The following is a 12,891-nucleotide window of genomic DNA, read 5'->3' as shown; positions in this document are numbered from 1 at the left end:
AGGACTCCCCCCTACTCGTTCTGCTCGTTACACCTCAACGACTCTCTATAATCTCTCTATTGTCTCCCTAACAGCCCCCCCCCCCCCACACACACACACTCTGTAACGACACTCCCTCCTCTTCTCACGTATCAAGCCGTTTCAGACAGGGGAGGAACCCTTTGATCTTGGAGGACTTTCCATCTTACCTTAGACTGAAGAAGCCACTTGTAGTGAAACGTTTATCCTGAACTAAGAACACGTCCAGTTGACACGACCCAACTCTCAGATAGACGGTTTGGAATGTTTCCATTGTGAATAATCTTCCTCACGGTTGAACTCCAAGTAGTTTGGAGATGGTTTTATAACCCTTTCCTGATTGATGTGCAGTAACAGTTGCTTCTCTAAGACCACCGCTTAGGTCTTTCCGTCTTGGCATCGTGTTAACTCACACCTGAATGCTCCAGACCAGCAAACTGACAAAACTTCTGCTTTTATAAAGATCTGAACACCTGATGTTCTGATGAATTAAGTTAATTAAACACGCACTGATGATCATCAACACCTGGCTGCAACGTGCCCTCCTACGTCCTGGGGCAGCAGTAAGGGTGTACATATTAATGCCTGCATTGATTTCTTTATTTTTGTTAAATAGATAATAAGTTATTTTTAAGTGGCTTTAATGTTGGGACTGATCATTGTGTGTGTGATCCATTTCTCCAGTACTCCTATTACACACTCAACAGGTTCACCAATAAACAGGAGTATTCACCACACTGCACGTGTTCTGCTGCCTGGAGTTTAATAAACGTTCCTTTCGCCTGCGCTCCCTCCGTCAGCCAAGTAACTTCCTCTTTCTTTATTACGAGACAGTCAGCAGAGGAAGAGTTGCCAAACCTGAACCGCGTCAGGAAGGCGTGTGTGGGTCACCTGATCCACATCTCCTGCTGTCCTGGTGTGTGTGGGTGTGTGTGTGTGTGTGTACAATCTGTTCCACGTGTGTTATTTTATAGTGTGTGGTACTTACAGTAGGTTTGTAAGATCTGCTTCAGTATAAATTTGTTTATTTAAATGTATTTTTCACGGAAGTAAAATTGGATCATTTTAAACGTTGGATGAGAGCGTCTGCCGAACGCCTGAACGTCAATCAGTGTGTGCATGCAAGGTCTGTAGTGAGGCTGAGTGGAGGTGTGTTTTGCATTAACACGTATGTGGTGGGGGCGGGGACGCCATGTACACACCAAGGAGAACTCGGTCCCTGATATATTCAGTTAGTTTCTGGTATTTTTAAACAGTCCTGGAGTTGTGGAACATTTATAGACCTGGCAACCTCGCAGTGTTTCTAAAACTTTCTGATGCATCGTGATATTTAAAAACAATCAGGCATGGTATATAAGCGTAAACACATCATTAATAAGCGGATCTGAGCCCTATAACATCACTAGATAGTTGGGATGGGAATCACCAGGGACGTCTCAATACGATATGATCGCGATAACTCTGTGTGGATTTGATTTGTATCGCGATTCTCTAAGTATCAAGATTGTATAAACTTCTCAATTTGATATTATTTGCATATTTTGATTATGATTTGAAACACAAGAGGCTGTGCTGCCTGCAAATGCGAATAACTTGCGAGGTCACAGCATCACCCGGGAATCGAACTCGCGTCCTCCAGGTGACAGGGCGAGAACTTTAGCACTTTAGCACTTTAGCATCACCTGTTACTTTAGAGATTCGCTCAGAATAATTAATCTTTCTAATTTAGGTTTTAAAGGAACACAGAAGGCGTGAGGTTTGTGTCGAGGCTGAGTGGGCATGTTTTAGTCGTTCACTCCGTGTCCCTCTCACTTTGTCCTCGAGCACCGATCGACTTGTAAAGCTTTATCAGTCACACAATGTGGTGTGTGTGTGTGTGTGTGTGTGTGTGAGATCCTTTTATTCCTCTAACTAAACACATGCACATTCACAGGTACTGTATAAAAAAAAATGGTTGAAACACTTGTGTAGAAAAGTGCAATCACACACACACACACACACACACACACACACACACACACTCATTTTGTCTTCGTTCCTGGCTGACAGGGAAGGTGGTTACCCCCGAGAAGATTCAGGAGGCCAAGGAGGTGTACCGAGAACACTTTCAGGACGATGTGTTTAATGAGAAGGGCTGGAACTACATCCTGGAGGTGAGTCCCAGGGGGTCTTTATAGGCTGCGGTAGGAAAAATTAGTTACATCGTGTGTTAAATGGTTAGTGTGTGTGTGTATTTTTGTTTATTTAATCATAGAAACTTTGGACCTCTGTAAAAAAAGTTCAGTTTATATATACGTGTAGTAATCAATGCAAATTAGTCCTCTCCAAAAGTGTTGGAACGGAGAAACTATTTGTTTTTTTTATACACTTGTTATAGACATTTACGTTTGAGATGAAGAGATGAGAAATATGAGATGATGTGTTGTTCCTGTCTCCTCCTGAGGAGGTGAAACTCAGTCAGATCTCAGTGGGGTTCAGGTCTGCAGATGGACTTGTCCATCCCTAAACCCTTCCACTCTTCCCTCTGATGTGTGATGTAGATCGGATGCGTTTTTCTGTAAATCTGTCTGTCAGAGAGAATGTTTCTGTAGACTCCTGAAATCAGATAACAAGCCATGATGCTACCGCCACCGTGCTTCACCCATCCAGTATGTTCTGGATCGTTGTCCCCTAGTTTGGCCTTTTTATATCAGTTCCAGAACATTTGTGGCTCATCTGCATCATTGTTCAGTGACCCTGGTGGATTTCCTCTTAGCTTTGACATGTCTCGCTTTTCTCCCAGAGACATCTCTCTGGTCTCACCGGTGGTTTATCCTGTGTAATATTAACCTCAGAGCTCAAACCAAGAGCAGACATTCACAGCTGATGATTGTTTAAACAGTAATAGGTCTAACAGCGCACATCTGGGCAACAAGAAATTATAATGTTAGAATTTATAGTCATTTTAATAATATTTCTGATATTTCTGAAGTGACTTTAAATAAAACAGGATGTGTTTTGAGTTCACACGTTTAATCGTAAATTGAAGCTGAAATTGTAATCTCAAAAGCCTTGGCGTTCCAATACTTTTGAGGTTGATTAAACTTGCATCAGTTCGACAGATGTTTTCTGAATTCACACTACAGTCGACCCTTTGAGAAGTCGTGGATCAGAGTTCACTGCCTCAGTCGATCACAGATTTTTTTCTTTAGAACCTGACTAAGTTTACAGAAACCCCAAATTTTTTCTTGTCTTTTTTTTCTGCAATATATTATTATTCATGCGTTTTAACGCTAAACTATCAAGAACAATATAATTCACTAATTCTGTACCATAAATATTAATGTAAATTCAGCTAAATACCCATATAAAATATCTGGGTATTTGGGACTGCACCCAAAAGTGGCGGTTTTTGTCAATTCACGCGAGCTGTTTATCTGCTCATGTCTGGTGTGATGATAAATGAGGTCACAGATACTGAGAGTTTAACTCTTTAAAGTGAAGCCCTTGTGTTTCTTTGCATTAAGATTGTGTTAAAGAGCTCGATCGTGTGTGTGTGTGTGTGTGTGTGTGTTCTTGTGATTCCTGACTGCAGAAGTACGACGGCCATCTGCCCATTGAGATCAAGGCCGTGCCGGAGGGAAGTGTGATTCCTCGTGGGAATGTCCTCTTCACCGTGGAAAGCACGGATCCTGAGTGCTACTGGCTCACCAACTGGGTGGAGGTGAGGAGTGTGTGTGTGTGTGTGTGTGTGTGTTTATCACACCGGATACATTTTGATATTAAAAACATTTTATAGCGTTCCTGACTCGAGCTGCACTTCCGTCGTCCTTGCTCGGTCGGTGTGTCCTTGTGCTTGATTATGAAGAACATCTCTCTCAATGTCCTTCAGCTCCTATCACGGCTGATAGCAATACATTTTTTAATGATAATAGTTTCCTTGAAATTGTTTGCCGGAGTTTCACAACAGAGCGAAAACAAAAGTGGCACAAAAGTGTCCTCCAGGTTACACCGGCCGTACGTACATCACGTCGAGTCTGAGGACATCAGTAATGGACAGGTCACCCCTTAATTACATTATTATAAAGGACATTTCAGCAGCTGGTTAATTAGAAGAATCACTGGACAAATCATATTATTTACAGTGAATTAGTGAAGTTTATAGGCATTTAAAGTGACCAGCACTGGACGCAGACATCGGGATCCAACGTGGCAGACGTTATCCTGGTTTGCATGTGTTTTGCTTCTTAAAATGCAAATAAGTGAAGTCAAAAGTCAGTTTCTTTAAAACCAATCTATAAATACACACTCTGTCCTGGATTGTTTTTACTGTCTCGGTTTTAATCCCGATGCTGTGAGAAGTCTAACAGGCTGACCCACGGTGCGGCGGGTACCCGCGGAGGCCTTGGATAAAACAAACGCCCTTGTCTCCCAGACTGTGTCGTCTCCGCGCCAGACGCTGCTTATCTGTTCTGGGTGTTAACAGGCCGCTGACGCTACGCCGAACCTTTCCTCAAGTTTGAACCAGGAACATTATACATTATACAGGGAAGTGTGAGGGGCGTTCAAGTCAAACCGGGACTAATGATGACATTTCTGATGAATGAAGGCGTAAAAGTGATGGTGTTGAGCGCGGTACGGTGATGAGACTCTCAGCCGCAGTAAAACATCTGAACTGGTAAAGTGAATGATGATCCGGCTCGAGGTGGCGCGGGGGCCCCTGCAGTCGTCAACATTCAGTCAGTAGAGCGTCTGGTCCTTGAAAATCTACATCACCCACTTGAGAGACATGTATGTGTGTGTGAACTGTACACACACTCATTCACCAACACAACTCGCACAGTTATCGCCACGCCCCCTACAGTCCTGACCTCCACGTCATTTCAAGATTCAAAGAACTTTATTAATCCCAGAGGGAAATCACTTATTCTACTTCACTCACAGTTGTTATCGAATATAAAGGAAAAGTAATTAATAACTACAAAAAAAAATGGAATAAAATATAAAGAGTCCTAAAACAGTAAGTACCATAAATATGACCCAAGAGCATTTGTAAATACTGCACAGTGATCTAATATATGTAGGTATTTCCACATGGAGTTCCTGGGAGGCCGGTGTTTTAGACCTGTATCACGTACTGAGACAACATTCTACGTTGCAGGTGTCCAAGCTCTAGTGAGACACTGTTATAAGTGCATCAGTGTATCAGGGGATTAAAAAGAGAAATAAAGGAAGTCTCAGAAGTCTGTTCTGTTATTCTGTACAATCAAAAGTCCCGCTTTGACTCATAATTACTTAGAAAAGTGCGTTACTACTCAGCCGGTTATCTTCCTGAGAGAATGAGCGGTTATATCCGATGTGAGACACGCGACAGGGCATTATATCTGATGTGAGACACGCGGCAGGGCATTATATCCGATGTGAGACACGCGACAGGGCATTATATCTGATGTGAGACACGCGACAGGGCATTATATCTGATGCGAGACACGTGACAGGGCATTATATCCGATGTAAGACACGCGGCAGGGCATTATATCTGATGCGAGACACGCGGCAGGGCATTATATCTGATGCGAGACACGCGGCAGGGCATTATATCCGATGTGAGACACGCGACAGGGCATTATATCCGATGTGAGACACGCGACAGGGCATTATATCTGATGCGAGACACGTGACAGGGCATTATATCCGATGTAAGACACGCGGCAGGGCATTATATCTGATGCGAGACACGCGACAGGGCATTATATCTGATGTGAGACACGCGACAGGGCATTATATCTGATGTGAGACACGCGGCAGGGCATTATATCTGATGTGAGACACGTGACAGGGCATTATATCCGATGTGAGACACGCGGCAGGGCATTATATCCGATGCGAGACACGCGGCAGGGCATTATATCCGATGCGAGACACGCGGCAGGGCATTATATCTGATGTGAGACACGCGGCAGGGCATTATATCTGATGTGAGACACGCGACAGGGCATTATATCTGATGTGAGACACGCGGCAGGGCATTATATCCGATGCTGTTACAGACATGTGACTGCCTTCGCCATGTGCAGCTAGACGGCGCTCTCACGATATCGTCATTATTCCTGAGCACACATGTATAACGACCTGGCGGTGTGATGAGTGTGAGGGTTTGGGAGCTTCGAGGGCTTGAGACTGGGATTAGATGCTACAGGTTGGTACGAGAACAGTAACTCACAAACCTCGGCAGACTTGTGCAGGTTTGTGTTTCATGCACATGATGTGTTTGGACGCCTCCACGTCACTATTCTTAAATCAGTGAACTCTATACGACTATATATTCATTTTTAATGCATCAAAAACAACTGCTTGTACAGCAAACTAGAGTGTATCTCATTTAAAGACGAGAAACGCCGCTTTACTGTTGGGGTTTACTTGGGGTTGAGGAGACCAGGTTGAGTGAGCGTGTGCAGTTATGCATCATCACTCATGCAGCGCCGTAATAAGCAGGAAATGTTTTTTTTGGTGCCGTTCTGAAACTCGAGAGTCTGCTTTAAACTGTACAGAGTCTCCACCACTTCTTATACGTAAGACCTAAACTCAACACTGTATTGTCAATAGAAATAAAAGAAAAGTTTGTCTGTACATTGTTCAGAACAACTCGCTCTTTCAGTGATATTGTCACGTCTCAGACTTTACTGAATCTCCTGCAGTCCTTAGATCTGAAGTTTAATCTGCACCATCAGTGAATCTAAATGTGGAGTAAAAGTGATGTTATGAACAGTTATGTGTGGGATTTAATAATCTACTGTAAAATAATCGACTAATGTGCTACTGTCTCAATGTAAACAAACACCTGCACCAATAGATATTAATTAGAAAAGATAAAGTGAATATTTTTACTGGGATTAGTTCATATTTTCACTTTGGCTGAAATAACAGCGCTGAAGTGGTATAAGTGAATTTTAACACGCTGGAGTGGTTTTAAGACAAAACTTCATCTTTATCCTTTTATCTACTGTTTCCACTTCTGGCGTGTACTAACACTAGTCTCCGCTGCGATGTCCTTCTGGTCCATCACTATAAACACATCTCTCCGTATGTCTCCCCCTACAGACGATCCTGGTTCAGATCTGGTATCCCATCACGGTTGCAACTAACTCACGTGAGCAGAAGAAGATCCTGGCCAAGCATCTCATGGAAACGTCAGGAACTTTAGAGGGACTCGAGTACAAGCTGCATGACTTTGGATACAGAGGAGTTTCATCACAAGAGGTGAATTAGGACTGTGTTTTCGGGTTTAAATGGGTAGATATTTCGTTTATATTTTATTTAAATGAAATGTCCGCTCTCGGTGTTGTAGACTGCAGGTATTGGAGCCTCGGCACACTTGGTGAACTTTAAGGGAACCGACACCGTGGCTGGGATCGGAGTCGTTAAAAAGTACTACGGCACTAAAGACCCAGTGCCTGGATTTTCTGTACCAGCTGCAGAACACAGGTAGGCCTGGCATGAAATGCATTCTGGGTAAGCGCTCACTGCCAGCATAACCTTGTGGACTGTGCTGCCCCCTTGTGGCGCTCATGAGTTACAGCTTTTATAAATAGAAGCATTTTTCTTTTCCCTGCATTAACTCTCATTAAACAGGATTGTCTTGAACATCAGTCTTCACTGTGTTTTAATTTCTCCGAAGCACGATCACAGCCTGGGGTAAAGACCACGAGAAGGATGCTTTCGAGCACATCGTGAAGCAGTTCCCCTCGGTGCCCGTGTCCATCGTCAGCGACAGCTATGACATCTACAACGCCTGTGAGAAGATCTGGGGCGAGGACCTGAGGGAGCTGGTGGTGAAAAGGAGTGCTGATGCTCCTCTGGTGGTTCGTCCAGACTCGGGGAACCCCCTAGACACCGTACTGAAGGTAATCCGGTTAAATAAATACGGGAAAGAGTTCAGCACCTGCTGATTATTTTAGTTTTATTGTTTTTTTTTTTTTTTTCTCAAATTTCACAATAGATTTTTGTCCACGCTGAAACCTCACGTTATCTTTCAGGTCCTGGATATTTTAGGCAAGAAATTCCCTCCTGTCGAGAACTCTAAGGGCTACAAGGTGCTTCCTCCCTACATTCGGGTCATTCAGGGTGATGGTGTGGACATCAACACTCTGCAGGAGGTACGCCGCTCTTTGATGATCTTGTGTTGATCCTCAGCGGTGTTGTGTGTGTGTGTGTGTGTGTGTGTGTGTAGCTGGTGGTCATTGTGTTTTTTTTATGCTGTAGATAGTGGAGGGGATGAAGGAGCACAGGTGGAGCATCGAAAACATCACGTTTGGGTCGGGAGGCGCACTTCTGCAGAAACTCACCCGAGATCTCCTCAACTGCTCCTTCAAGTGCAGCTACGTGGTGACGAATGGAATGGGGGTGAGTGACAACGAGAGTCAGGGAACAGAGCATACGTTCGGCTTCGATTCGGGTTTCAGGATTGAAAGCTGCTTTTCATGCAGATTTGAGGATGTTCTGGGCATACGCAGGTGAAACACGTCACCAGGGGGCGATTTCGAGTCTCTTCACATTGGGAGAAAGACATGCATTACTGTACTTACCTTTATCGCACCCTGTGTTAGTTTTTTCCACCACGGGCTTTTACAAAACTAGACCATCAACTTAATAATTATTGCCACACTTTAAGGAAATGGGGGAAATTATTATTAATATACAGGTAGTCCCCAACTTACAAACATTCGAGTTACGAATTTCTGCAGATACGAACAAACTGCAGTTCTACTTCCGGTATAATCAGTGAAGTAGCTCACATGTATTGTAGAAAAAAAAGACACTGCGGTGCACCAGATACCAATATTTACAATTATATACAGTGTTCTCAGTGTTTAAGTGAATGTCCGGTATATTGTATGTGTGTGTGTGTGTGCGGGAGAAATGACTCGGCCTCACTGGTTTAAAATGTCTGTCCTGTAAAGCTGTCCTGATGGTAAATAACCCTAATTTCGGAAAATCCTCAACAAAACAGACTTCACAGTCCAATACAGTGGAAAACAGCTCTGGGACAAAATGGCACCTGAGATTCCCCTTGTGATTTAGAGGCACAGGGACAACGCTGTTACATTTGACATGCGTGAGGTTTATCTCCTTAGGCGCAGTTATGGTTTTTGGCCACATGATGGCAGTGTGGGGAAAGGGGGCAGATGTACTCAAGTGGATTTATACTGTATATCCGTGTTAAAGGCTATAAGACTCACTTAGGCGGACTTAAGAACAAATCGGACTTACGAACGTGCTCCTGGAACGGAACACGTTCATAAGTCGGGGACGACCTGTAATTAATCCTCCATGATGTAAGAATTTCTAGTCAATGAATTATTAAGCATGTCTGCATTATCAGTAAGGAAAATCATTCTATCCTTTTAATAACAGTTCTGTGTATCCTGTGTTCATGCAAGAAATGTTACTGTGCTTCAAAAGTGTCCGATTATTGTCCTGCTCAAGCAAAGACAACAACTAAGGAGATTGAGCTGAAATGACAGGAATAGGGTTACTGGACTGGAGAGCTGTTTAATGCGTTATTAAGCTGGAAGGAGGGAGCAGAACGTTCAAAAAGAAATAATCCTGAAAGAGCACGAAAAAAAGAGAACACTTAAACGCTTGGTGAAGTCACATAGCCTGTAAAAATCAGAGCTGTGTTTAATAGTGACAGTAAGAGCATTTACACACATATTTATATAATAATGAAGTAAAATCTGTTTTTATTGTTTCTTTGCAGGTAAATGTCTTCAAAGACCCTGTAGCCGACCCCAACAAGAGGTCAAAGAAGGGTCGTCTGTCACTGCACATGACACAGGGCGGAGACTTCGTGACCCTGGAGGAGGGGAAGGGCGAGCTGGAGGAGTATGGAGAGGTACGCACTTCCCTCTGATATTTTCTCCCTTAATAATCTGCTTCTTCTTCTTATTATTATTATTATTATTGTGTGATGTTAGATATGATCATTTGGTTTGGTTCATACCCCAGTGCTCTCACATCTGTAGGAGTCAATTAACTCTATAACAGCCCGACTCTCACATGATTCAATTCATAGGACTTAAAAGGTTAACGTTAATGTGTAGTTCAGTACACTGACAGCTCATACACAGGAGTGTGTGTGTGTGTGTGTGTGTGTGTGTGGTGAAGAAGAAGCAGAATTTAACAATCACGAGAGAATGTGTCATGGATTGTTTTCCTGTAACTTCACACCCAGACACATAGAAATAAACATCACAGTCCAGTTCACAGCAGGAACAGATGCTGGTGTTTTATATCCGATCTACTTTATACTACATTATATATATATATACTCTACTCAAAGCTCATACAGTAGACTTCTTTTGAGTCAATTAGGATCAAAATGTGTTTTGTTCACACTGAAAGTAATTTTTGAAACATATGATTCACGACAGACTTTTGGGGGGTCAAAAGTTTAAACGCCCCAGTCATTAGGAGTGTCTTTTAGAGACAGGGGACTGTTTGCTCTTGATAGGATCTAAATCAGCGCAGCACTCACACCTTGGTTGGAAAGGTTGACCTGAGCTTCACTATAGCAACAAAGGAACTTCTAAAGGAACCAGAGACAGTACAGTAGGTACGAGAGTTCATCATGTAGCCAAAAGTATTTGGACACCAATCTCTTTTTCTATTTGGACGCCCTGTTCCTAAATAATGTCTCTGATCTTCTGTGAGGGCTTTCTACTGAAGTTGCTTACACTGGGGCAATATCCTGCTGGAACAGGACAGGGATATCGTTAGCCTTCGTTAGCCTTCATTAGCCGTCACCAGATCCCTGAGAGGCAGCTGCAGACGTTTATCCCAGACTGCTGGATAGAGACATGTGACTCCTCACTCACGTCACAACTCAAAAACACTAAACAAATACCAATGTGTAGTCAAATATCAACTTTCAGAAACCAGAAGGAAAAATAAGTACACCTCTCCTATCGCCACAGTCCTTAGGAGAGGAACAAGCTGTCGGAGTTACGAGATCTTTTCCTCATACAAAATGAAATAATTGACCTGTGATGGAGGATTCTCTACAAATACTGACATGAACCCTCAGGACATGGGAGAGAGAACTAAAACCTGCAACTGGGTCTTCCAGCTGAATGAAAAACCTACACATCCCTCTGTCATCGTACATGATGTCTTCAAGACATCCATCACAAAGCCTTGACCCGAATCCCAAAGAGGAACCTTACCATCCCAAGGACCATCACCAGTTCTTCTTCTTCTTTTTCTTGGTTATTGTTTAATGGCGGTTAGAATCCATTAGGTTACTGCCAGCTGTAGGTCTCACTCTCCCTCATCTCCCTCATCTCCCCGGCGTCTTAAAACCCATATTCCCCTCCAGCTCTTCTACAGATTCTCACAAAATCTGTGGACACTTTTGACCCACTGAAAATCTAATGAGTATTAAAATTAAAAGCTAAAATAAACCTGATGAAGCACGTGTAGATGTCCCTGACAGGTGATAGTGTCCTAACCACACAGGTGGACCTGGACAGGACTGTATGAGACAGAAATGTGTGTGTGTTTTTTTGTTTGTTCTATGTGTTTGAGGTTCAGCTTTGTTTCGATTCAGATCTCACAGGTGGCTCCGTGTGTTCTGTCGCAGGACCTTCTGCACACAGTCTTCCACAGCGGGAAGATCGTCAAGACGTACACCTTCGACGAGGTCAGAGACAATGCCAGGCTCAAGCAGAGTGAAGTCGAGGAGCTGCTCCACTGAGAGGCCAAAGCTTCGTCGCAAACACACACTCCTTCCCCCCCCCTCCTTTATTATGATGTTATTATTGTTATGATTTCTATTTTTAATAAACCCATAATAACTCCATACGGTTGGAGATGTTTTAAAACCCCAGCACTGATAAAGAAAGTGAGAGAATGTAAGAGACAGAGAGAGATGAGAGAAAGAGGGACGGCGAATCTCTCACTGTACATTGTGTCCTCTGTGTGTGTGTGTGTGTGTGTGTGTGTGAGTATACAGCTGTGTTTTTTTTCTAGTTTCTTAGATTAAAAATTGAGATATTTATGTTAATTAAGACTTGATTTAAGTTGTCAGTTTCTCCCCCAGTTCTCACGTGAAGGGTTTAATGACGAGGCGTATCGGGAGCGCAGGGTTCGACTGGAGCGGAGAAACTCTGTAGTCCAAACTGAGATAATGACCAAATGGTTGAGCAGCGTTTTCTATTCGCTCAGACGTTTGTCGAAAATCATCCAAAAAACACACACACACACATAAAAAAGGTTGCGTTTTTTTTTTTTCCATGTCCGTGGGTGAGAGTGTAGAGAGCGACAGATAGAGAGAGAGAGAGAGAAAGAGAGAGAGATGAGATGTTACTGAACGTCAACACCGTGTACGTACATGGACCAGGTCTTTTATTTTTAATGTCGTTCAACAAAATGGCTAGATTTAAAGAAATGCACTTTTTTTCCAATTTCGTTATTTAATTATTATTATTATTATTATTATTTTTTCCCTGTCCTTGTTCGTCTTAGGTTCACGCGTCCCTTCCTCAGAGGAAACACTCCAAATACTGTACGTTGTTAGATGTTAAACCACATTATAGAAATCTTCTCTAGTGTACACATTGTAAAGTAGCCGTGTCTTGTAATGGGGGGGGGGGGGGGGAGGGAGTAAAACAACAACTTTCTTTTGTACAAGTACAAATGTCACTTGTTTTCTATGACGTAGAGAACAAAAAAAAAAAAAAAAAGAAAGTACGATAAGAAAATGTCGGTTTTATGATTTAATGAGAATCATTTTAGAACAGCTTGGCTTCAGTATTTTGTATACTTACTGTTCATTCAAACACCATAATCATTATTTTTTATTACGGAATTAAATATTGTCACGGTTCTCACCAT

At 42.8% G+C, this 12,891-nt stretch overlaps 1 protein-coding gene across 2 annotated transcripts in view; it reads left to right on the top strand.

Moving 5' to 3' along the window:
- The window catches only part of nampt1 (nicotinamide phosphoribosyltransferase 1), a 17,765-nt gene extending 5,114 nt beyond the window's left edge, over positions 1–12,651 (top strand). Inside the window, exons 3-11 of one of the 2 annotated variants that reach the window (XM_053508638.1) lie at positions 2,068–2,171; positions 3,593–3,721; positions 7,099–7,257; positions 7,346–7,482; positions 7,676–7,901; positions 8,034–8,153; positions 8,260–8,400; positions 9,758–9,892; positions 11,606–12,651. In XM_053508638.1, the coding sequence (XP_053364613.1) occupies positions 2,068–2,171; positions 3,593–3,721; positions 7,099–7,257; positions 7,346–7,482; positions 7,676–7,901; positions 8,034–8,153; positions 8,260–8,400; positions 9,758–9,892; positions 11,606–11,752 (1,298 nt within the window). In that variant the 3' untranslated portion in view covers positions 11,753–12,651. The remainder of the gene's footprint in view (positions 1–2,067; positions 2,172–3,592; positions 3,722–7,098; positions 7,258–7,345; positions 7,483–7,675; positions 7,902–8,033; positions 8,154–8,259; positions 8,401–9,757; positions 9,893–11,605) is intronic. The other variant, XM_053508639.1, reaches the window with a different exon arrangement.
- Positions 12,652–12,891: the final 240 nt, after the last annotated feature.

This window comes from Clarias gariepinus, chromosome 12 (genome assembly GCF_024256425.1).
Source record: "Clarias gariepinus isolate MV-2021 ecotype Netherlands chromosome 12, CGAR_prim_01v2, whole genome shotgun sequence".
Taxonomy (NCBI): Eukaryota; Metazoa; Chordata; class Actinopteri; order Siluriformes; family Clariidae; genus Clarias; species Clarias gariepinus.
The sequence above is the reverse complement of the archived record's forward strand: the minus strand, read 5'-3'. Positions and strand labels throughout refer to the sequence as shown.